Source organism: Haliotis rufescens, unplaced genomic scaffold (genome assembly GCF_023055435.1).
Source record: "Haliotis rufescens isolate VD_foot unplaced genomic scaffold, xgHalRufe1.0.p SCAF_14, whole genome shotgun sequence".
NCBI lineage: Eukaryota > Metazoa > Mollusca > Gastropoda > Lepetellida > Haliotidae > Haliotis > Haliotis rufescens.
Window position 1 is genome coordinate 36,295,620 of NW_025963824.1, and position 26,785 is coordinate 36,322,404.

At 45.0% G+C, this 26,785-nt stretch overlaps 1 protein-coding gene across 3 annotated transcripts in view; it reads left to right on the top strand.

The window, feature by feature from the left end:
* Positions 1 to 22,313, top strand: part of LOC124113183 (flocculation protein FLO11-like) — a 52,842-nt gene extending 30,529 nt beyond the window's left edge. The window contains exons 2-11 of one of the 3 annotated variants that reach the window (XM_046473452.2): positions 5,986 to 6,101; positions 6,726 to 6,784; positions 8,074 to 8,204; positions 8,645 to 12,069; positions 12,674 to 12,741; positions 13,757 to 13,908; positions 14,142 to 14,287; positions 14,641 to 14,832; positions 17,352 to 17,398; positions 21,388 to 22,313. In XM_046473452.2, the coding sequence (XP_046329408.2) occupies positions 5,986 to 6,101; positions 6,726 to 6,784; positions 8,074 to 8,204; positions 8,645 to 12,069; positions 12,674 to 12,741; positions 13,757 to 13,908; positions 14,142 to 14,287; positions 14,641 to 14,832; positions 17,352 to 17,372 (4,310 nt within the window). In that variant the 3' untranslated portion in view covers positions 17,373 to 17,398; positions 21,388 to 22,313. The remainder of the gene's footprint in view (positions 1 to 5,985; positions 6,102 to 6,725; positions 6,785 to 8,073; positions 8,205 to 8,644; positions 12,070 to 12,673; positions 12,742 to 13,756; positions 13,909 to 14,141; positions 14,288 to 14,640; positions 14,833 to 17,351; positions 17,399 to 21,387) is intronic. The other 2 variants (XM_046473453.2, XM_046473451.2) reach the window with 2 other exon arrangements.
* The last annotated feature ends 4,472 nt before the right edge of the window (positions 22,314 to 26,785 follow it).

Here is a 26,785-nt window from a genome sequence, read left to right on the forward strand (position 1 = left end):
AACCATTTACATTTCAACGTGATCGTGGCGTCTCGTCAGCCAAGCTGGGGTTTGAGCATGAGTCTTAAATCTAATATGAGAAATAGTCTAAAAAGAAAACAACAAACTAAGCAACTGTCATATGTGTACCTTCGTAAATAAGGGGGCACGGATGGCCCAGTTGTCTAAGGCGCCGCGATTCCCGGTGCAGAGTTGCGTCCCTTGGGCACGCCAGAAACCTATGATTGTGGGTTCGAATCCCGGTTCGCCCCGATTATGTTTCTAGGTTTGTCAGCACCATACCCGTGCTCGTGGGTTTCACCGAAGTGGTAAACGTCTTAGACCTGCATCACTTCGGGCTTTCCTCCAACATTAAGCTGACACGCCGTGATATAACTGTAATACTGTTAAAAGCGGCGTTAAACCCAACTCACTCACTCACTTTGTAAATAAAATAGCAACCAACTCAATGCATTATAACAGACATGGGCGTTTGTTTTAACGTCTCTTTGAACATTGGGATGACGATGCAGATGTGAAGATGGAGGGGGTCTGCGTCATATATGGCTTGTTATAATCCTCAAATAGATCGCCTCCGTGGTCTAGTGGTAGAGCGTCCGCCCGGAGACCGGAATGTCCGGGGTTCGATCCCCGACCGCGTCATACAAAAACACGTACAGAGATGGTACTTGTTGTTACGCTGTCTGGCGCTCGGCATTAAAACAAGGACTGGTCGGCTCGGAGTCAGTATACTGTGCCTGATAGGGGTATTCATCTTAAACTGCGGCATGGTATCTCAGTGGGCTAGCACTATATAAACCGGCATCAGTCCGGACTAGTACAAGCAGCCACACACACACGCATACACGTGCATGCACATGGCTATATAAGTGCAATAATCCTGGACGCGACGTTAAACCCAATTTCACCTCACCTCCAATCCTTAAATGGTTGTATGTGAAGCCCATTTCTGGTGTCCCCCGCCGTGATATTGCTGGAATATTGCTAAAAGCGGCGTAAAACCATACTCACTCACTCACTCACCTTAAATGGTTGCAAGTGAGTCTTGTGTCTCCCGTAACAAAGAGTGTCTATCAAGACTCGTGATCCAGATTAATGACCCCTACCACATATAGAGTGCAACTTAACTCACGTCATCAGTGAGCCGTGACTCAGACACACGTCCTTCACACGTGGCTGAGCACAGGCAGACAGCCCGGGGCGAGATTGATTTAACACATGCCGGAAATACACGAAGATCCGCAGCGGACCCCAAAGTCATTCCGTGCGTCTCATCTCCGCAAAGTGACATAGGCAGTATATTTTATTAAATATAAATTTTAATCAGAGAGATAATAATTTAATGGATACAAATTTAAATTTGCCACCTTGGATTACAAATTCTATAATCACTGATTTAAGTGAAAGTAATGAGCGCTTGGTATATGTCGTAAGAAAGGGAAATAACTCTCCTCTGCCTTACCCGTTGTGTGTCACAGCTGAAAGGAGTCGCCAACACCTGCTCTCGTTGGTTTTACCCAACAGCAAAATGAGTGGGGGATTGGGTTGAATTTGACATTATTCCAGTTTTACCACAGCTCGCAGCTTAATTTGGGAGGGAAATCCCCAAGTGATGGAAGGGTCATACGTTTACCACTTTGGTGAAACCCACGTTCCCCACCGCCCCCGTGGTCTAGTGGTAGAGCGTCCGCCATGCCGCAGTTTAACATGAATACCCCACTCGGACACAGTATACTGACTCCGAGACGACCAGTCCTTGTTATAGCCCCTTAATGCCAAGCGCCAGGCAGGGTAACAACAAGCCCCATCTTTTAACGTCTGTTGGAATGTCGCGGTCGGGGATCGAACCCTCAAGATCGCAAGCCATGATGTAACTGAAATTCATGTTTAAAGCGGCGTTAATACACCCATTCGTCTAAAGGCGCCGCAATTCCCAGTGCAGAGTTGCGTCCCTTTGCCTTCTGAGAAACATATGATCGTGGGTTCGAATCCCAGATTGGCCCGACTATGTTTCAAGGTTTGTCAAGATCAAATCCGTCGTTGTGCGTTTTTACCCACTTTACTGATTCCCATTCGTTCAGAAACGCTTCCTCCAGGACTAAACTATGGTGAGTCATCCAAGACACAATACACCATACAGGTCTTTTTGATTTATTGGCCCAAGTGATACATGGCAAGTTCCTTACGGTCTCTGAGTCAAAATCAAAATGCTAAAATTACATCTCATGTGACAATTTTATGCATAGTGTCTCTCACACCTGTCAAGGAAATAGAAGCGACTACTTCCTGTCATAGTTCAAAGATATCCTTGTCGGCGCCCAACGTCTATCAAAGTATGGATGCTCCTGGTTGGACATATGTCGCTTTGATGAACGCGATCAATGTTCCTTTGTTGTCCCCCGAAAGATGTGACACACTGACATCCTCCCTGTCTGTCTGTGTCATGGCTGTGGCATTATGGTTAACACATTGAACGTAATGAAAGTAGTTGTTTTTATTCCCACCGACAGAAACATAACTTAGGACAAATACCGATGTGAAAAAACATGAAACAATCGTGAGTTGCGTCCCCTTGACAAGGAAATCTTGTGAGGTAGTACGATTAAGTGAGTTGTATTTTACGCCGGTTTTAGCAATATTCCAGCAATATCACGCAGCGGACACCACAAATGGGCATCACACATCGTACCCATGTGGAGATTAGAACCAGGGTCATCGCGGCGACGAGCAAATACTTTAACCACAAGGCTACCCCACTTCGGATTCAACCTAGCAGATACAGCGAGACATTTTCAAGTCTATCCCCGTTACCATGGTGACACAGGCTACCGTTAAATGAATTAGTAGTATTGAGAAGTTAAATATACGCGCTGTGGACTGAATTGGCTGCACTGATTTCAGTCACTACATCGATCCACACAATATATTGTTCCCAATGTGCTAAAGAAGCAATGTTTCACTTTTTTATTAATACAATTCCATCAGCTAATCAGCTGATCGATAATCGAACCATATCAGGATAACAGTACAGTGGACATGTTCACAATGCTGTAGGCGAGAAATGTCGCCATTCGGAATTCTGATATGAGTTTATACAACGCGCCCATTGACTATCACAATAACACTATCAACATAGCATGAATAACACGGTATGGCCATTACACTGGCGTTGTGTGATGTTTCGGCTGGCCACAATCAGATTGCAAACCTGCTAATGTCCTGGACGTAAATATGCCTCTTTATTTCCCTCAACGACTTTCTGCGCATGTGTAGTGCTTGTTCAGACTGGCGGGGTGTGCACATCAGCCATCAGTGCGCCAAGGACCGACCATTTCACATATTCTGGGAGTTTGTGGGGACTAGATATATTATCAGCTATAGCTGCAGAACCAGATATCTTTTTTTAAACTATGATCCTAAATACTTTTTGTTGCAACCAATTTTTTTCCACATTAATGAAGCGCAATGAAGTGTTTCAAGCATTTTCTGAAATAATATGATAGCACCCCAGTTACATACCAACACCTCCCCCCTACCCCACCCACTCCACCAACCAACCCCCACCCACCCCCACCAAAAAATCAATGGGATTCGACATCCCCTACCCAACAATTATGACCATGCTAGTTGTTGCCCGTGACATAATCTAGTATTGAATTGAGTATATCAAGCCCATTACCCTACATGTCTGTTGTCGACCCGTGTTTAATTCCTAGATGAGTAAGTTATAGAATCAACGGATAACAAAACAGCACTTCTCTGCTATGGTTAAATATCGATTTTATTACTCCTTGAATACCACGGCCACTTGCACAGCGGGCAACCCTTTGATTTCAGCGACAGCAACGCCATGTCTGTATTTCTCTATGTATACTGTTGTATGTGTTGTAATAACAGGTCGGCGAAGTCCCCACTCCCCAACACTCCCCATTCCCCACTCCCCAACACTCCCCACCTGATCATTAAACAGGACCCCCAACCCCAACCCCTGTTGTCGCCATGTTGTTTGTGAATCTCCACGACAACATCGATTAAGCTAGCTTCTGGGATTGATAATAAATCACCTATTTATCGTTTTGTCCACATTGAAGTCAATACTTGTGAAACGCTTCTGGTGTCAACATTTCTATCACTTCCGGTAGGAATTACCAGACAACTATTAATACTCCATTGTCTACTCGAACGGGCTTGAACAAGGCCGAATGAAAGTTACTGGAACACAATGTATGGCCGCGGAATATGTCATTTAATTGGGAAAATTCTATGTCGAAATATTAATGTTTGAGGGTATTAGGGCAGTTGGGTAGTGGTTTAAACGTTCGCTTGCCGCGATAGGGGGAGTTCTATTCTACACAAGGGCGACAGTGAGTCAAACTCAATTGTGGTACAAGACCCCCCCCCCGCCCCCCCCCCCCCCCCCGCGCCGGTATTTGCTTTACGTGCTTTGTAAACCAAACCAATTTAGATACAAAAAAACCGAATCTTTAAACTGAGTGAGTGAGTATAGTTTTACGCTGCTTTTAGCAATATTCCAGCAATATCACCAGAAATGGGCGAATCTTTAAATACACGTAGTCAGTCAGTCTGACCGCCCGATCCCCTCAAACCGATCCCCACATTGCGTGTTCTCGCTGTTATTGCGTCCATGACGAGACTATAAAAACAACAACACTGATACAAGCAAACACCATTAAATGTAAACAAATACTGCTATCATGCCATAACTGCTCTTGATATAAAAACATGGAGTTCATATGCGATAAACCGTCAGCTATGAAATTTATTTATTGCCATGCGTAACAATATTGACTGGTGTCGAGATCGTGACTGCTGGGACAACTGGAGGGGCTAATACCGGCCTAGTACTCCGTCACCCTACATACCGCGAGATAAGTCTCTCTCATACACACGTACACCCCTCCACCCCTCCACCCCTCTCTGATAAGACGGACGTGTCAACACTACATTATGGCTCATGCCGTTCACCTCGACTTGTGCCGTTACCCACAAATTGTGTACCGGGATCACAGTAAACCAACCGACCCCCAAAATATGTATATAATCAGTAGAACAGTAAAACTTTTGTGGCGCGGGAAATTTGGCACAACGTGATACGAGCGACATTACTGTAAGGGTCACGTCTGCCCCTGATTGTGGAGTGAGATAGTCAGGTTACCTACACTGCCCCCTGGCCGTAAACCGACTGCTTACCAGTGATGGCAGACAGACAAATTATCATATTTGAGTCTCAACTTGTAGAATTCAACAAATGATGTTTTTATAACCCTCTTACATCAAAGGGGGTGGTCGGGTAGCCTGGTGGTTAAAGCGTTCGCTCGTCACGCCGAAGACCCGGGTTCGATTCCCGACATGGGTACAATGTGTGAAGCCCATTTCTGGTGTCCCCCGCCGTGATATTGCTGGAATATTGCTAAAAGCGGCGTAAAACCATACTCACTCTTACGTCAAGGTGACAAGTGATATAATTGTGATAGTGTTCAAAGCCACGTTATACTCCATTCTCCAGTCTCTGTTTTTTGGTTTAACGCCGCACTCAGCAATATCCCAGCTATATGACGGTGGTCTGTAAATAAGCGAGTCCGGACCAGTGATTGATATCATGAGCATCGATCCACTCAGTTGGGATACGATGACATGCATCAACCACCCGATCTCGTTATTCGCCTCTTACGACAAGCATTGTCGCCTTTTACTGCAAGCCTGGGTTGCTGAAGACCTATACTACCCGGATCTTCGCGGTCCGTGTAATGATGTATACTTTATATACGGTATAAAACGTGAACGCCAGAGAAATATCAGTCTGGAATATCTGCCGGAACAGATTCCATTGGGCGGAAAAGGAAATATAGTGGTAAATACATGAATGGTTCACTGAAAATCAGTGACACCAGGTGTCCCGGAAAGGCTGTCCGTCTGTATGTTTCCAAACACATATGTTGACAGTCGCCATGCTTCTTGTTTCAGACAGCCGTTATGAGGTGCAGGTACAGATGACTGTGGAGAACTATACCTGGAATGCTGAATATGCCGACAACTCCAGCCAAACCTTCTCCACAGCAGCTACAGAGATAACAAGACAAGTAAGTCGTGGTTCGAATCCCAAATTCGCCCTGATTGTGATCCATTGATTGCAAAACAATTCCTGTTCTTCCACAAAAACGAGGTCTATCTTCAACCTGTCTCGTGTTTCTTCCCATAGTCAGTGATATAAGTGACGTCCTCCGTGGTCCAGTTGATAGAGCGTCAGAACGTAGAGCGAAAGGTCCGGGTTTCGATTTCATGCCGCGTCTTACAATAAAGTGGTACTTGTTGTTACCCTGCCTTGCGCTCGGCATTGCGGGGATAAAACAAGGACGGGTTAGCTCGGTGTCGGAACACTGTGTCTGAGTTTTGTATTCATGTTTAACTGTGGCATGGTATAGCAGTGGGCAACCCATATAAAACCGGCATTATTCTAGACTAATACTAGAGGACACAGACACAGGCACAGGCAGACAGGCAGACAGGCAGACAGACGTAGACAGACAGACAGAGACACAGACACACAGACAGACACACAAACAGACACACAGACACACGCACACGCACACGCACACACGCACACACACACACAGAGTCTCTATATTAGTGAAATAATCTTGAACGCGTTGTTTTCAAAACAGGTTCGTTGTACATCCACCTTCAGTGCCTGTTTTCTGTTTCAGATATCATGTAACCTGAATGAGAGCCTCCAGGTGGAGCAGGTGGCGGTGTCACAGATAAGGTGAGTGGGGGATGTCTGGTTGATAGAGTGAACTCTTTTATTCACCATCATTTGGTGCGGTCGTTATAGTTAATAGATTGGCCTGTGCTCTGTAGTTAAATCCAACTGGCATCTCTTTCTGGCATCCTTGATCAAATATGTTTTTGGTATGGATGGTTGGTTGGTTGGTTTGTTGTTTAACGCAACACTCAGCAATAACCCAGCTATATTACGGCGGTCTGTAAATAATCGAGTCTGGACCAGACATTCCAGTGATTCATATCATGAGCATCGACCCACGCAATTGGGATCGATGACATGCATCAACCAAGTCAGCGAGCCTGACAACCCGATCCTGTTAGTCGCCTCTTACGACAAGCATAGTCGCCTTTTACGGCAAGCCTGGGTTGCTGAAGACCTATTCTACCCCGGATCTTGGCGGGTCTATTGGTGTGGACATTGTATTCAATATTATCTCACAGACTGCTGTATAAACATTGATGTAACTCGTCCAGTCACGATTAGTTTGCCACATGTCGCTATGTTTCCTTGTAGGGCTCATTACCTTCTCTCATTCACTTGTTGTTTTTACCTAAACAGAGGTATGTTAATAAAATGCTTTGTATTTTCATGAACAGCTGACATTATGCTAACTTAACACTGTACTTGTTCTGACATGGGTTTCAGATGTTTAGTGCGCCTTAGGTTATGTTTGTTTGTTGTATAGCGCCGCTCTCAGCAATACTACAGATTGATGGCGGTCTGTAAATAATCGTAACTAAGGTAGTCCAGTGATTGACATCATTAGCATCGATAACCACGCAATTAGGATATGATAACATACATCAACCACGATAGCGAGCCTGACCACCGGATACCGTTAGTCGTCTCTAACGACAAACATGGGTTCCTTAAGGCCAACGACCCGTGAAGATTCCGGGTTAGAATAGGTCTTCAGCAACCCATGATTGCCGTAAAGGGTGACTATGCTTGTCGTAAAAGGCGACTAACGGGATAGGGTGGTCAGGCTCGCTGACTTGGTTGATGCATGTCATCGATCCCAATTGCGTGGATCGATGCTCATGATATTAATCACTGGATTGTCTGGTCCAGACTTGATTATTTACAGACCGCCGTCATATAGTTTGAATATTGCTGAATGCGGCGTTAAACAACAAACCAACAAACCAACCAACTTACGGCCAACTCCATCTTCAGGGGTTATGTGCGTCACTAGAAATGTAGGAATGGAATACTTAAAACCAGGACGCTGGTGCCTCGTTTGTGTAAAATGTCCTGTTATGTTTCAGAGAAGGGCTGCAATCAAGCACAGTTGACATTGATGTTACCATCCATCTGCCTGGAACTAGCCTGGTCGACCTTCAGACGGCTTTGGCCCCTGGTGTAACTTTGGCCAGGTGTAATCTGACAGCCACTGTCAGTGAGTAATTCTGACTTTCACCCACTCGCTCGCTGACAGGCGTTGCTAGAATTCGGTATATGTGACTGTGGCGTATATAACACAAAACCCCTGCCACCTACCAGGAATGTAAAATAAGCAGTACTTTTAAATGTGTTCCCCTGAGTTGACTGTTTCTGTAGCAAGTGAAACTTCGTTATTTCGAAATCCATTATCTCGACGTAACGGTTAAATTTAATCTTAAAGTTGCTGGGAAAATTCCATTTCAGCAAGCGTGACCAAGGAATGCTCCACATGTACTTCTAAATAAATTGAGTAGTATGTATTTGATGGTCTCCAAGATTTAGAGCTAATGGGTCTCTCGCTGTATGTACTTTTTAAATCGTATACACATACTCATTTTAGCGCACGAAATCTACCAGTGGTAATTACATATGAATACATTTTGTCCTTTCTTTCAGATGCATTTAATGCAACTCAGATCTTGACCCAGTCATCTGCAACGTCCTCGTCGTTTGTGTCCTCTTCGTCCTTCATGTCCTCTTCGTCCTTCGTGTCCTCTTCGTCTCAGGCAGGCGGCGTAGAGGCAACGTCGACATCGCAGGTAACGACGGGAATGAACGGCGAAGTGACCAACTCAACTCTCACTCAAGTCTCGTCCTCAGTGGTTCAGTCCGAGATGACAACATCAAGCTCATCAAGCGCACACCAAGCTATTTCTTCATCATCAACTGAGATATCATCAACATCATCCTTGCAGGCTCAAGGTCAAGCCTCCACTTCACTGACAGGAGACCAAGAATCATCGTCCCAATACATCATGGCTACATCTACAATGTCTGCAGCAGGAGCTTCCAGCTCGGTTCCCCCTGTGCCTGCCTCTTCGAGTGTTGTACCTGACTCTTCAAGTGTAGTACCTGAAATTACAGCGTCATCACCTGCCCCAGATACAGCTGCCCCAGGATCCTCTAGTCAGGCTGACCGTGCACCGCAGTCAAGTTCAATGGCAGAAGGGTCATCATCATCTATGATGCAGTTTGTGTCACCGTCAGAACAGGTGCCCACACCGTCATCATCCCAAGCTGCGTCTGTCGATGCCCAGGTCTCAACAGTGCAAGGTTCTCACCAACAGGTGACGTCCACGGATGTTGTACAAAGTTCAGCAATTCAATCTAGTGCTGTTGACATGCAGACCACAACCATGCCCTCATCCGACGTGGTGTCATCCTCATCTCCTTCTCCCCTGGAGTCCAGCTCCACCCAACCTGCGATGCCAGAGTCCAGGTCAGCACCCGGTATTGAAACGTCTAGTCAAGCAACATCAGCATCAGCATTGGAAGGGTCTTCTAGTCAGACCATGCCTACAGGATCAGCTTCACTTTCGTCCTCACCGGTCATTGTCATCGCTCCGTCCTCAAGTGAAATTACACCACCCTCCACACCACTCCCGGACACGAGCACACCCGGGGTTGTGGTTGGTTCTTCCTCATCGCACCAGTTGATGTCCTCATCCCACCAGCTGATGTCCTCATCCCACCAGCTGATGTCCTCAGAACAGACTCCCACTTCATCATTGGCCAACGTCGAGTCTTCCGCAGTCATGGCAGTATCAACAATGCCTGTTGAATCTAGACAACATTCAGTGAAGGAGTCCTCAACATCGGTAATACAACTAGTTGACACAACAAGTTCACGGCTTATCGAAACGCCTGGGACAGAGAGTCCGACGTCTTCATCAGCTGTTGCTGTTACCCCAGGGGGCTCAGAGAAGGTGTCTGATATGTCGACCAGCAGTATGCCAGCTGTGACGGAAATGCCATCCTCCGTCACCAGCTCCTACTCCGTATTGCCGTCAGAGTCACAGGGTGAAGTGAGGCCTGTCGCAAGTAGTAAGGACATGTCAGAGGTGGTCCCAAGCTCTGCCATGTCTGAATATCACAGTGAAGTACTTTCCTCCGTGGAACCATCGTCAACTGTCCGCATGGCATCCGATTCTACCCCTATTGCCTCTGGGTCATCTGGGTCTGTGATGGTCCCGAGTGAAGTTGTGACAACATCATCTGCCGGTATGTCAACAGGATTAATGGAATCATCTTCTAGTATGTCAAACGACGGAGGGATTATTGTCGTCCCTGCTTCAACTGGGGATCAAATGGCAACATCTCAAACCATGGAACAATCCTCCTATGTGATGGCGACTGAACCATCCTCCCCTGCTGTTGTTCCTTCATCTTCTGACGTCTATGTACAGTCCCAGGTGACCTCCCACACATCTGTGTCTACACCTGTCTTGGAACCCGTTGCAACGTCGCCAGCATCAGCATCTGTTGCAGTGTCAATGTCATCACTTTCGGAGACATTAGGCGCCACCCAAATGGAGACAGAAATGGTCAGCTCATCCGCAGCAATGCCAACGATGCCTACACATTCAAGCATTATGACATCTATGACGTCTTCAGATGTTGTCATCGTTGTCCCACCGGTAACAGACCAGGTTACCCAGGCTTCTTCTGTCCCAATGTCTGCGTCGACTCCTGTTGCTATGGAAACGACATCTGAAGTAATTCAACCACAAACGTCCGCCTTGCCCGTATCTACATCAGGGATGGAATCGCAGACAGCCAAGTCGTCATCTGAGTCAATTCCGCTGTCAACCAGTTCCTCATCCCTTACCGCTGTACCCAGCATCCCACCAACTGACTCGTCATCCTATGTCGTCGTCGTCCAACCTGCCACCAGCACCGTCGCGGCAACGTCCTCATCGACGTCTACGTCTGGAGTGTTTGTCCCTGTGTTCTCCTCCACCACAGAGTCTTCAGGTGTGCCTCCAGCCTCGGGGATGTCCAGTCAGATGTCCAGTCAGATGCCCAGTCAGATGTCCAGTCAGATGTCCAGTCAGATGTCCAGCATGTCCGACTCGTTGGCCCAGCCACCTATGGAAGCATCGTCTGCAATGGACTCTCCGAGTGTGACAACGTATATTGCAACGCATGTCATTGATTCGAGCAGTGCCATGATGGAGTCAAGCGGTGTACCAGTTGTCGTAACAAGTTCAATGGTTGAATCCAGTGGTGTACCAGTTGTCGTAACAAGTTCAATGGTTGAATCCAGTGGTGTACCAGTTGTCGTAACAAGTTCGATGGTTGAATCAAGCAGTGCACCACCTATGTTTACAAGTTCGATGGTTGAATCAAGCAGTGGCCTGGCCATGTTTACAAGTTCAATGATGGAATCAAGCAGTGCGCCAGTTGTCTTCACAAGTTCGATGATTGAATCAAGCAGTGCACCTACTATGTTTACAAGTTCAATGATTGAATCAAGCAGTGCGCCAGTTGTCTTCACAAGTTCGATGATTGAATCAAGCAGTGCACCACCTATGTTTACAAGTTCAATGATTGAATCAAGCAGTGCGTCACCCATGTTTACAAGTTCGATGGTTGAATCGATGCCCTCCACCTCGCAATCTTCCTCGACGTTGTTACCCCTGCCTCCCACACAACCCATCTCTTCCTCCATGGAGAGTTCAAGCATGCCTGTTGCTATGACAACAACCGCCGTATTGACATCATCAGTCGCACCGCTCCCACCATCAACGTCCTCCTCATCAATGTCCTCCTCGTCATCAATGCCATCTTCAAGTTCTGTGATGACACCAACCAGCAGCGTTTATTCCTCATCCTCCATTTCCCCATCAACAACAGAGGTGATGACTTCTTCAACAGTTGTGACACCCACAACAACGAGTGCTCCAACAACGACAACAGCAGCCGCGGTGGTGGATGTGAACGGCAAGTTCTCCATCGTTGAGGGTCGCAACTTCACCGAGGAGTTACTGAATACGTCGTCCCCTCAGTACATCGAGCTGAAACAGGATCTCAAACTAAAAGTAAGTCAGTCAGCACTGTAGAAAATATCTTTAAAGTCACCCGGAGATTAGCGGAAATGTACTCCTCCTTCTAACGTTTAATCTGTTACCCTCCTCACTCTAGGCAGTCGGGGGGCGGTCGGGTAGCCTAGTGGTTAAAGCGTTCGCTCGTCACGCCGAAGACCCGGGTTCGATTCCCGACATGGGCACAATGTGTGAAGCCCATTTCTGGTGTCCCCCGTCGTGATATTGCTGGAATATTGCTAAAAGCGGCGTAAAACCATACTCACTCACTCACTCACTCACTCACTAGGCTGTCGGCTGATCAATGTGGCATTGGGAACTGGCTATGTTATGTCCTGGAGCGCTTGTGAATCTTTAACAAAACTTGAAATCGTTTGTTCCAGAAAAGCATTTGAAAATGATTGTTTTGCTCGAGTTTAACCCACTCAATTGTATGTTCGATGTACTGGTAGTCCTGGGAAATTGTTGAGAAAGAAGCGGAATTGATCGGCTCCCATCTTCATAGAAAAACGTTGTTTATATATATATTGTAAAAAAGGTTACTCCAGCACCAACTGATTCCTCTATTATCAGTGTTGACATGCTCCCCGTCTTGTTTTAGCTGGAGGGCCTGTACAAGATGAGCACTCTGAAGGACCTTTTCCTGGGAATCAGTGTCATGACGTTCAGGTGAGTACCAAGCAGACAAGTACTGCTGTCATTCAGCACCAGTTTAGGGTGGTCCTGTCGACTTAAGCCGCAGAAAATCGCAATGCAAAGCTTTGCTATTGGGCGTACCAGAAACCTATGATCTTAGGTTGTTCGGGGCGTTCGCTCGTCAATTGTTCGGGGCGTTCGCTCGTCAATTGTTCGGGGCGTTCGCTCGTCAATTGTTCGGGGCGTTCGCTCGTCAATTGTTCGGGGCGTTCGCTCGTCAATTGTTCGTGGCGTGCGCTCGTCAATTGTTCGGGGCGTTCGCTCGTCAATTGTTCGGGGCGTTCGCTCGTCAATTGTTCGGGGCTTTTGCTCGTCAATTGTTCGGGGCGTTCGCTCGCCAATTGTTCGGGGCGTTCGTTCGTCACTTGTTCGGGGCGTTCGTTCGTCAATTGTTCGGGGCGTTCGTTCGTCAATTGTTAGGGGCGTTCGTTCGTCAATTGTTCGGGGCGTTCGCTTGTCAATTGTTCGGGGCGTCCGCTCTTCAATTGTTCGGGGCGTCCGCTCTTCAATTGTTCGGGGCGTTCGTTCGTCAAGCCCGGGTTCTATGGCCCAGATGGGTAATGTGTCAAGCCTATATCCGGTGTTTCCTCCGTGACATTGCTGGAATTGTGCTAAAGGCGGGGTATTTACTCACTCGAATATCGTTCAGTGTGAGATATATTTTTCTTGGTTTGTCCATGCTCTTCGATGTCACTGTAGTGTTTGTTTTGTTTGTTGTTAAACGCCACACTCAGCAATATTCCAGCTATGTGACGGCGGTCTGTAAATAACCGAGTCTGGACCAGAAAATCCAGTGATTATTATCATGAGCATCGATCCACTCAATTGAGATACGATAGCATGCATCAACCAGCGAGCCTGACCACCCGATCCCGTTAGTCGCCTTATAACTGGAATATTGCGGGAAACGGCGATAAAAAACAAATAAACAAACAAACCAAAAAAAATAAAGAAATTTCACTGGCATTGTAACCTTGCATTTTTGTAGCCAGGGCAGCATCGTCGTCAGCTACACGGCTGAGTTCACGAGCAGCAGCAACGTGACGGGCGAGAGCGTAACATCAGCGTTCATGAACGGCCTCAGTGACGGTGACAAACTGGGCAACTACACCATCAACAACGACACCGTGAGCCATGAAGGTGAGGGAATAGACTGCTGTATCAACCTCATACACAGATCCGATTAAATGGCCCAACAAGAACATGTTTAAATCCTGGAATCCCCACTCTCGATTATCCAGCGTCTTGTATTGTATCGCCTGTAACATCTTACGTCAACCCTTGCGTCGCCACTGTTTTCTCTGACCTCTCTAATGTCAATGATTGTATGGTCTGTCTTGCCTTTAAACATTCTCTAACGTCAATCCTTGCAGTCGTACCGGGGACAATGGCGCCAACAGTAGCAACGACGCCGGCGCCAACACCAGTGCCCAAAGACGAATTCCCGAACTGGGCTATCGCCGTCATCGTGTGCGGCTCCATCCTCCTCATCTTCTTGTTCTTCATGATCTGCGTCCTGGTCAGTATTGGGGCACCTGCCAGCTCCATCTCTCACATTACGGAAACTGTTATCGCTAAAAGTCTTTGTACCTCATCCTTAATACTAAATAAATTCACCAAGCTACCTATTTTTAACATACGCCGATATGTTGCCGACTCGCTCGATGAACGATATTGCAAAACGGTAACAAAAGATGAAGGTAGAGGCTTGGATGAGGGAGGGTGTATGTAAATAACCACTGTGTCCCGGGCAGACTGTTATGTCGCACAAAGATCCCCCTCCCCTCTCACACACTCAACACCTCCCCTGGATTTGTCAGTTTTCCACTATGGGCGTCTAGAGCTTCATTTATCACAAATCGTCTCCTTCAGTGTTCGCGTCGTCATACACGACAGAAGTACCGGATGGAAGAAGATCCCGACGACATCGGCTACAGGCGGACCTGGGCCGACTCCCCCCACGAATACGCCTACGACAATAAACTGGCAGTTTCCGAGAGCAACGAAAACGGAAAAGACGTGCCCGTTAGATACGACATGGCGGACACACTACCCAGAGATCAGGTGAGCTTTTCACTCTGAATGCGTGGTGAGTGAGAGGTTGGGTGGGAGGCATGTGCTTAAGTGTATGTGTGTGTGGTGTGTAGGGGAGGGGGGGGGGGGGGGGGGGGGGGGTTGAGGGGGGGGGGGGGATGTTTAGGATGTTTAGGATGAGTGTTGATGTGAAGGTACCCAGTCGAGATGTGTGACGCAGTCAGAAGGGATCAGAGCGTGTTGGTCGGTGATGTCGGACAAGAACGTATGGTGTAAGGAACGTGGATGGGGTTGTGTGTCGTCTTCGGGTGTGGTTTTGTTTATGAAGTTTGATGGATTCTCTTTCAGTAGTGACGTAGATGTAATGTAGTTCGGACATGGGATGTGTGTGTAGATTGTGTCGACATGTTCTGTCAATAACACACGTTCTGTTGACGGGGGACAAGGGTGACGCAGTCTTGTAACGCGCCGAAGTCGTTCTCAGTTGCACGTCTTTGGGGTGCCTGGATCTGATGATTATGTGTGTAGATGACTTGGAACTTGTTTTGTAGTACTGTAGATTCTCTGTGTGTCTGGAGTTAAGTTTTGGTCGCCAACTTGTAGAATGTGTGTCATAGAGAATGTAGACATAACATTGCGGATGCTCTCGTGTGTGTGTGCGTGCGTGCGTGCGTGTGTATTAGTCTGTGTGTGTGTGGGTGTGGGTGTGCATGTGTGTGTGTGTCTGTATGTGTGCATGTGTGTGTTTCTGTGTGTGTGTGTGTCTGTGTGTGCCTGTGCTTGTGTATGTGTCTGTGTGTGTGTGTGTGTGTCTGTGTGTGTGCCTGTGTGTGTGCCTGTGTGTCTGTGTGTATCGACATAGCTAACATGCTGATTCTTGTTTCAATGTTATCTAGCAATCGTAGTGTCTAGTGTCGTATTGGGGATTTCCGTGGTTTACTTCGGATCTCCGGAAGGGTTTCTGGTACAAAAGCGGCCCCAGCACCACAGACTGGCGTGAGGCTAAAGTGAGGATCGGATGGTTTCAATGTGTGACGCGAATGTCACTGTGCGCCTACCACATGACCGTTGCTTGTGATGTCAACAACTGGTTTGCCGAGCCCAGACTCGATTATGTACAAGCCACCGTCACACAGCTGAAATACTGTTGATTGCGGTGTCAAACAAAACTCACTCTCCAGGTCGGTGCTCACACTATCACCCCGCGGGTTTACCCTCCCAGGTGATAGCCGGAATCATGATCCTCACGCTGTCAGCCATCTGTGTTCCCCATGTCCCTCACTCACTCATTCCCGCGCACATATGCTTGTAGTTCAGGGCTAGATGCATGGCGAGAACAAGACTGTGATTTTGTTTATGGTTGCTGTGTTCGCTGTCTTGAAGGACACTTCATGCTTTGCCATTTCGTGGATGAAGATGGTTGGAATCGTGAACCTCAAAGAGAGGTACGGTAGCTCAGTGGTTGAAGCTTTCGCTCACCACATAGAGGACCCGGGTTCGTTTCCAAACAAGTGCGAAGCGTATGCTTGGTTTGTCCACCGTGATATGGCTGGAATATTGTTTGACACGGCCTAAAACAACGCTCACTCGGAACGTTCCAGCCATCTTTCCAGGGTGTAAACGCTTGACTTCAAGTCTGAGAAATTATGGTATAAATACATATGAACAGACTAGGCTGTGGCAGGAAGAAAATAATATCAAAGTACCCTTTGACAAAATAATGTAAACGTATTCTGAATATATTAGAGTCCACGCCATGTGAGAGGCCTACCCGTGATGACCACGTGTTACCTCAACGTCCAAATGTACCGGGGGCACGGGTGGCCCAGTCGTCTAAGGCGCCGCGATTCGCTGTGCAGAGTTGCGTCCCTAGGGCATGCCAGAAACCTATGCTTGTGGGTTCGAATCCCGGTTCGCCCCGATTATGTTTCTAGGTTTGTCAGCACCATACCCGTGCGCGAAGGTTTCACCGAAGTGGTAAACGGCTGAGACCTGCATCACTTCGGACTTTCCTCCCACATTAAGCTGACACGCCGTGATATAACTGGAATACTGTTAAAAGCGGCGTTAAGCCCAACTCACTCACTCACTCACTCCAAATGTACCACTACTGAGTTTAACATGAGAAATATAGGGTAAAAGAAAGTATACACTTAAAAATTGGATTTGACCAATACATTACAAACGTTATCAAAACGTTACAACGCTGAAATCAGTCGCTAGATCACTGCAAACTTTTGTTCCAAAACACAACCATCAACCCGTATTGATACATCACATCACATACAACTATTTCTAGTTTGTTTCATTTTTAGCCACCATCAAACATGGGTGTATACTTTCTTATGCCCGGCAGTTAGAATCTCAATATTCATAACATATTCTGAGAATTAAAGAAACAAAATTGAACAACATCTTTAGATGTATGAAACCATTGATTTGAGCCTTCTAATGTATGCTTACGTCCCGAAGCAACCTGGTCTGTTCAGGTGGGGTTACCTCCCTTCCATTGTATACGATGCATGACGTCACCTTCCTTATTTGTTTAGCAACGAACCACATCACTATGAGTAAGTGATGTGCAAGTCTTGACGGTGTAAGTATCGTAGTGGAACCTGGTGTATGTCGTAGCACTAACTCCCCTTCTCAGATTCACGCAGTACGTCACCATGGAATACGTCACCACGCAGTACGTCACCACGCTCAAAAGGGGCGTGGCTACGTACATCAGACGTAATGGCCACAAGATGAACTATTGCAAATTAATACTTGACCATATTTTGGCATTTCTGGAAACCTGATAAATAAAACAATGAGTACCCTGAGTTGTGTGTCAAATATCGCCATGGCTGCCTGAATCAGATGAATGACCCCCTACCCTTCACTAACCCTTCGTTGTAATCACGTGACTTTACTGGTAGTTAGATGCACCAGTTATACGTTTTGCCTGATCCTGATGTCTGTTCCGCGAAGCAATGTGCACTGACTGTGATGGCCGCCGCAATTGTTAATGTATCGAATATCAGGCAACACAAATGCTGTACTTGTGTCTTCCACTCGGGGAAAACTTGTGTTGCATCAGACCGACAAGGGGTCAGTCAGAAGCCTAGTGGTTAAAGCGATGTATCGCCAACCTGAAAACCCTGGTTCGAAACCCACTTTGATAAGATATTTCAAACCACTCTCTGCTTCTCGTGCCGTGGTAAGCAGGATGTTTGCACTAAGCAGCATAAAAAAATCCTCTTACTTATGGGACGACCAATCACCATCTTGCAGTGCAATACCCACAGTCGGTGCAGACAACGGAAACGACAGACGGAAGCCTGGTCAGTTGTTGTTGACGTAATCTGTTTTTTTCCAGGTGTTATCTAACGCTGACATCTAACCCGCCTTACTAGACTCTAAAATGGTTTCTGAATAATCGAAGTATTGATATTTTGAAACTGCCAGCGACCGTGTTCTCTAATGAGTTCAATACTAGCTGTACCTAACCTGTTGCTTAACCCACCATAACCTGTCACATCAACCTGCAACCTGAAATGTGATCAATAAAATAAACGAAACATATTCATTAAAAGGTAATAAACCTTTTCTAATTTACGTCAATTCTCAATGCTGTGTCCATTAGTAAACGTAAAGGGATTGTAGACGTCGATGTTTCCTTTCACAGTTATCAGATCATGGACTACAAATCGTCAGTGCAACTATCAACTGTTATATATTGTCTTTACACTGTATATTTTCTATGCTACCCAGATTATTCCACCTCGTCCTTTCTTTGTGCAGTGGATAAGTGTTGTTATCTTATATCTGGCTTCCCTTTCCGTCACACCAACGGCTTATAGCACAGAGCAGAAGGCTGCTGGAGGCATTGAGAACACTGAATCTCTTGCAGTATGTTAACATAAAGACACCAACATTGGAAACACTGAACGAAAATGTTATACATCAAAACAAAGCTATACCTGTAGTGTTGGTGGACTTGCTACCTGTAGTGTGGTGGACTTGCTACAAAACATAGCTATACCTGTAGTGTTGGTGGACTTGCCACAAAACATAGCTATACCTGTAGTGTGATGGACTTGCCACAATACACATCTATACCTGTAGTATGATTGACGTGCCACAATGCATAGCTAAACCTGTAGTGTGGTGGACTTGCCACAATACATAGCTATACCTGTAGTATGATGGACGTGCCACAATACATAGCTATACCTGTAGTGTTGGTGGACATGCTACCTGTAGTGTGGTGGACTTTCTACCTGTAGTGTGGTGGACTTGCCACAATACATAGCTATACCTGTAGTGTGATGGACTTGCCACAATACACATCTATACCTGTAGTATGATGGACTTGCCACAATACATAGCTATACCTGTAGTATGATGGACTTGCCACAATACACAGCTATACCTGTAGTGTGGTGGACTTGCCACAATACATAGCTATACTTGTAATATGATGGACTTGCCACAATACACAGCTATACCTGTAGTATGATGGACTTGCCACAATACATAGCTATACCTGTAGTATGATGGACTTGCCACAATACACAGCTATACCTGTAGTGTGATGGACTTGCCACAATACATAGCTATACCTGTAGTGTGTTGGACTTGCCACAATACATAGCTATACCTGTAGTGTGGTGGACTTGCCACAATACACAGTTATACCTGTAGTATGATGGACTTGCCACAATACACAGCTATACCTGTAGTGTGATGGACTTGCCACAATACATAGCTATACCTGTAGTATGATGGACTTGCGACAATACACAGCTATACCTGTAGTATGATGGACTTGCCACAATACATAGCTATACCTGTAGTATGATGGACTTGCCACAATACACAGCTATACCTGTAGTGTGGTGGACTTGCCACAATACACAGTTATACCTGTAGTATGATGGACTTGCCACAATACATAGCTATACCTGTAGTGTGGTGGACTTGCCACAATACACAGTTATACCTGTAGTATGATGGACTTGCCACAATACATAGCTATACCTGTAGTATGATGGACTTGCCACAATACACAGCTATACCTGTAGTGTGGTGGACTTGCCACAATACATAGCTATACCTGTAGTATGATGGACTTGCCACAATACATAGCTATACCTGTAGTATGATGGACTTGCCACAATACACAGCTATACCTGTAGTGTGGTGGACTTGCCACAATACACAGTTATACCTCTAGTATGATGGACTTGCCACAATACATAGCTATACCTGTAGTGTGGTGGACTTGCCACAATACACAGCTATACCTGTAGTGTGATGGACTTGCCACAATACATAGCTATACCTGTAGTGTGATGGACTTGCCACAATACATAGCTATACCTGTAGTGTGATGGACTTGCCACAATACACAGCTATACCTGTAGTGTGGTGGACTTGCCACAATACATAGCTATACCTGTAGTGTGATGGACTTGCCACAATACATAGCTATACCTGTAGTGTGGTGGACTTGCCACAATACATAGCTATACCTGTAGTGTGGTGGACTTGCCACAATACACAGCTATACCTGTAGTGTGATGGACTTGCCACAATACATAGCTATACCTGTAGTATGATGGACTTGCCACAATACACAGCTATACCTGTAGTGTGATGGACTTGCCACAATACATAGCTATACTTGTAATATGATGGACTTGCCACAATACACAGCTATACTTGTAATATGATGGACTTGCCACAATACATAGCTATACCTGTAGTGTGGTGGACTTGCCACAATACACAGCTATACCTGTAGTGTAGACGGATTTGCCCCAATACACAGCTATACTTGTAGTATGATGGACTTGCTACTATACATAGCTATACCTGTAGTGTTGGTGGATAACTCACCGTTTCTCCAGTTTGAGGTAGACGTGTTACACAAGTATACAAGTTATATAAATAAGTATTGGCAGACTTTAGGGCCTAATGAAATCGGGGCTCGGGTGGCCCTGTCGTCTAAGGCCCCGCGATTCGCTGTGCAGAGTTGCGTCCCTTGGGCACGCCAGAAACCTATGATTGTGAGTTCGAATCCCGGTTCGCCCCGATTATGTTTCAAGGTTTATCAGCACCATACCCGTGGTCGTGGGTTTCACCGAAGTGGTAAACGTCTGAGACCTGCATCACTTCGGGCTTTCCTCCAACATTAAGCTGACACGCCGCGATATGACTGGAATACTGTTACAAGCGTCGTTAAATCTGAGTCGGCATTGACGTTTTATATTTAAAAAACAAAAACATTATTGATTTTTTCTGTTTATTTGTGGATATTTTAACTAAAGTACAACTGTCGGAATAACCTGCAGTGTGTAAGTTTCTCACGTAACTGGTATGTGGCAAAACGTAAAGAAACCTTAAGCATAAATCATACCTCGGTTATCCATTCGTTGTTATCCCCATAGGTTTAATGAGTAGAAATGCGCCCCGATGAACGAAGCAACACTGGTGGCCATGTCAATTTATAGAAGCGGCATACAAAACACAGGCAAGTTACTGCTGTAGGATAGATTATTGATGCATAGATGTATAGAGTCTGGCTTTGGTTTACAGTTGCGAAATGGACGCCCCGGAAGTGAACGTGCTGGATTTACCAACAATGCTGTCGTGTTCTTCAATGACAACATCATGACCCTATACAACGAGGACCAGGAAGCATGGGAGACGAGGCTTTGATGACGTCATACTGATGATATGAAGGAACCATTAGGTGACGTCATAATGAAGTTACGAACAAAATGTGTTGACGTCGAACACCTATACTGCCATTCCATGACAACGTTAGTCGTATTCAGACCCTGACGTCACTAGATACTTTGATGCAGATAAAGAAATGACGTCACTGAATGCTGACGTAAAATATGTACCAAAGGAACTCCGCGATTGTCTGGGATAAGGCGGCTGTGTGGTTGTGTGGTCGTGAGCGACTACAAGATTAACAATAGTTACGATGAGAGTACACACTTGTTATTTCACGAAACAATTTTGATGCGTCCATTAAAGAAGGATTGAACCGTCATACAGGTGGTAAGAAAGTCAAGGTCACAAAACCGTTAAGGTCATGAATTTTCCTCGCACTAAGGGGAGATAACTCTATAGGAAGATCTCGAGTGATGTCGCTATGCAATATGTGTGTGGGTGAGTTGTAGGTGACTGTTTTGTAAATTGTACATGATGTAGAGACATTGATTAGAAAAATGTAATCAGACAAGGCGAGATAGAGTAGATAGGACAAAGAGATCTGATGTATGGCTCGGATACGCCACTGATATACAGACTCAGGCCTAGTTAGGTCAGGGGTTATTTGTTCCCCTCTTCGAATCATCCGTTAGTTGGGGCCGGTGTCATTCTATAAGGCTAATAGTATCATTAGGTGGGTGTCACCTCACTCTACTAGACACAGAAGACTCCATCATGGAAATATTTAGGTAATCTGGCACCATGATCATCACAATTAGCCCGCCCCCCCTCCCCCTCCCCCCCCCAAACCCACTCAAAGACTCTTTACTTAAACGCTCATCCCCTTTCTCCCCACTCCACCGTCATCCTTCCACCCCCACCCTCACCCCCTTCTTGTACCCCCCCACCCCCCACCCCCCACCCCACCCCCTCCACCACTATCCCCACCGTTCCTCAAACCCCTTCCTGATTCCGAATTGGTTCTGGTATTATTGAATCCTGTGATATAAGCTCAAATACATGACCTTTGTCAACAACGTCAATGTCCGGTAATGTTTAATTGTGCATTGAACTGTATTCCGAAATTTATATATACGCCACGTGTCTCATTAACGGAGTATTAAAGCCTTGCTATGTAAAGGGAGATAGTTTGGTATTACATAAGTGTCTCACATGAGCAGTATCGGTATAACAAATGTCTCGAAAGTACATAGATGTAGTTCGTATTATTATCAACCGCAAACATACATATTAACAGACTACACTACCTCTTCGAAATTAGAACTTCTGCTAGAGAAAAAAGTCAATGTTAGACTCTAGCAGAAGGAATGGCATCTTATTAGATCAGTGTTAAACTACATGTATCGGGAAATTTCCTTACGTCGTCACGGTGTGATGACGTTCTGTAGCTTCCTGTATGTTCTGCGCATGCTCCTTATACCAGCACGTGACGCCGATGTTGTGTGTGGGGTTGCAGTTTGATCACAATGAGACTATGCAATGATAGGAGCTCTCTACCGAAATAAAACCCTCCCCCAAGCTACTAATACTCATTAATCTGTTTGATGCATGTAGTGTGTAAATTGAACTGATTTGATATTAAGTTATCGTATTTATTTATACTAATTATTGTTTACGATGCTCTTAAATATATTTATACATTTGTGTTGTTCTGACGTGTTCTAACACCTCGGGTCAATATGACATGGGCCAATATTCCCGCAGTCAATGCATCTGCGGTCAATGTATCCACGGTCAATGTAATCTCAGTCAATGTACCCGTGGCCAATGTAATCTCGGTCAATGCATCTGCGGTCAATGTACCCGCGGTCTTGGAAGCGGGGCAAATGTACCCGCAGTCAGTGCACTAGACTGAGGTCAACGCTCTGGCGGACCGTGTACCTTCGGTTAATGCAAACGGGGTCAATTCAACCCCGGTCAAGGCACATGAGTACATCCAGCAGAGGTACATGTACCGGGATCAATGCATTCGTTACTCAATGCATTCGTCACTCAGTCCAACTGGGGCCAATGTACCGGGATCAATGCATTCGTCACTCAATGCGACTGGGGCCCAATGTACCGGGATCAATGCATTCGTAACTCAATGCGACTGGGGCCAATTTACCGGGATCAATGCATTCGTCACTCAGTGCGACTGGGGCCAATGTACCGGGATCAATGCATCCGTCACTCAATGCAACTGTGGCCAATCTACCGGGATCAATGCATTTGTCACTCAATGCAACTGTGGCCAAAGTACCCGAGGTCATTTTACACGCGGTATAACATGTACATTATAACATTAATCACGTGACGCCTTAACTTAACAAGTTCCCAAAGATGAAGACTTTTTTAGCATTATCATTGACAGTACGTGAGTTTATATACGTGTATAATTTTCGGTTGATGTTTATTTTAAATTGAATATTGGTGTATTAAATATCGTCCATTGATAGACATCACGCTATGCTAGATGAACCAAGGTCCAGACGTGCCTACTTCCGGAAGGGAGATAACCCATTAGCACAGTTGCCTGTCACGCCGACGCCTTCAGAGTGTATATATACATATACAATAGTTGAATTAAATGTAAATAGCCATGTACATATACAAATGAATTTTTAAAACAGTATTTTTGCTCATATTTTCATTTTCATATTTGCATATACATATATATATAATGTACAAATACAATAAATGAGAATACAAATGAAGTTATTCTGTTATTGATGATTAATTATGATAATACCTTAAAATTGAGAATTATTAGTATAAGGCAAAGAATGGATTATTACTGCAGTTGATTTGAAAGTTACAGCACCAGGATCTCTTTGTCAACGCGTAACTAGCAAGGATACAACTGTGACAGACATTTAGGCGAGTATATAACAAGACGAGTGGAATGTATGTTGTTTTACGCCGCACTCGGCAATATTCCAGGGTGTCGTTGTACAAAACAACCTTAGCGCTACGACTATCGTAAGTCTATGTTAAGGTATGGGAGTTAAGATCACCTTAGCGCTAAGATCGCTTTGTACAATGGCACCCAGGTATATGACGATCGGTAAGGTCGGTAAGTGGAGTCTGGACCAGACAAACCAGTGATACCGTCAGGGTACGAAGTCACCTTGTCAGACCACCTGACCCAGTTATTTCCACAACCATAGATTGCTTGGGGACAAATTCCACACGGGTACAGCATTAGTGGAATGAAGGATGAAGGATGATGTCAAGTTATCTAAATAGTTCAATCTCTTGCCATCAAATGCCTGTTCAGTGGTATATTGGAATCTAAGTGACAAGATCCCTATTGCCAGTTATATTCAAATCAGCATACGCATCAAAACCATGTTTCCATGTGGGCATTTTTACATGATTCGATACACTTTGTGTCAGTGTGTTGAAACTAACTTATCAAGTGATTGGTTTTTTACAAACATAACACGACTTACAAACGATTTTTTTCGGGAATTATTTGCATTTATTAATTTAACTTTTAGGACCAAAACGCACCCCTCCTTGTAATAAAAAAAGGTATGCCGGCTTGTAAAGGTCGGATAACAAGGCAGCCCCGAGTTTAATTCAAGTACATGGGGTTGTTTGTCTGCTAATGAAATCGTTTTGTGATGTTTGTTTTTTTATGGTTTACGAGGCACTCAGCAATATTCCAGCTATTTGACTGCGCTTTTTTTGTGTGTAAATAATTGAGTCTGGACCAGACAATCCTGTGATTGACATCATGAGTATTAACCTACACTGAACAAAAAAATGAATATATTTATGAAATTGTATGCTCTGTCATCACCAGCAAAAGATATCCCCAAACATATTCATGATCCGTAACCTTTCTTGTTCAGTATACGTAATTTGGATACGATGACATGCATCAACCAAGTAAGAGTTCCCTGATGTTCGCGGGGAATAAACTATCTATTTGACTTGTTAATGATAAGCCTATTTTTCAATTTCAAACAAGGTACTTCAATGATGTACACACGTCTAGACCTGTATTGTGTGAGAGTAAAACTTAACGTATCATGGTCACTTATCTCAGCTGTTGTGTATAATCCTTCTTCGACCTTGACAGAGAGAAAACACATAGCACAGCTCTGTACATGACGTCAGTGCAAAACCACGTGCTGTTACCAGGAATCGCATACATTACATAAGACATCATAAATAATATTTTGACAAAAAAAACATGTACAGTAACTTGTACGTTGATATCAGAGACTAGTAGAAAACAAACACTACTGATGAAAGTAAAACTTGTCCAGACAACTGCGGGAACTACAACATATCAGTATCCCAAACTAGCTCCCACACGAGATATCGCTCGGGTGAGATATAGAAAATACTACACTCATTCTCGTTAGATACCACTTTTAGGAAACGAGTGGACTTTCTATGGTATCTGACCGAACGAAAGCGAGGTCAAATACCAAGGAAGTTCACGAGTTTCGTAAAAATGATATCTAACGAGAATGAGTGTTGTATTTTATTTATTACCCACGTTAAATATATATTCATTTATAATTTAAGTGTAAGTACATATATAACAACTTTCTTTGATAGGCATTTAGAAGTTGGAGTACTGTGTAAGGATAAGAATTTATGGATGAATCACTTGCTTGATAACGGTGTTAGAACCTACAAGGAAACGTCGCTCTTAATTGTAATAAAGAAGTTGTTCATCCATAAATTCTTATCCTTAGTTACATAACTTCCGTTCGTTGTCAGACTAAACGGAAACCGGCTGCAAAATCTGGTTACGCATGAATATTGATGTATGCCTAAATATGGGCATTGTTGACATTTCTATGCATACGCATTACTAACAACATGTGCCTGCAGTTGTGTTTGAAAACATAACAGCACCGACGCTCAAGATCCTTTTCGAAGAATTTCTTCAACTAATGGTAATTCAAGCGCCATGTTGTAAGTACGCAGGACACCTGTAAGAAAATTTGAAAAGTCACATTAGCACCGGGCTTTGAATATCGGACCAACAGTCGGTCAGTCGCACTACCGGGATCCCGTCTGTGCAATCAAAATGGTTCGGTTTCCTTGATCTATCAGCTGAATTTATATCATGTCGGTACCATTTTTGAATAGGGAAATCAGAGTGTTCGCCAAAGACATTCATGTTAACTGTACCACCCTATACTGAAGACGTGACAGCTTCGATCGAAGGGCATGGTCATCACCTAAATAGGAAAAGACAACCGTGATGTACTCACAGCGTTTTACGCTAGAGATAGGGAATGTT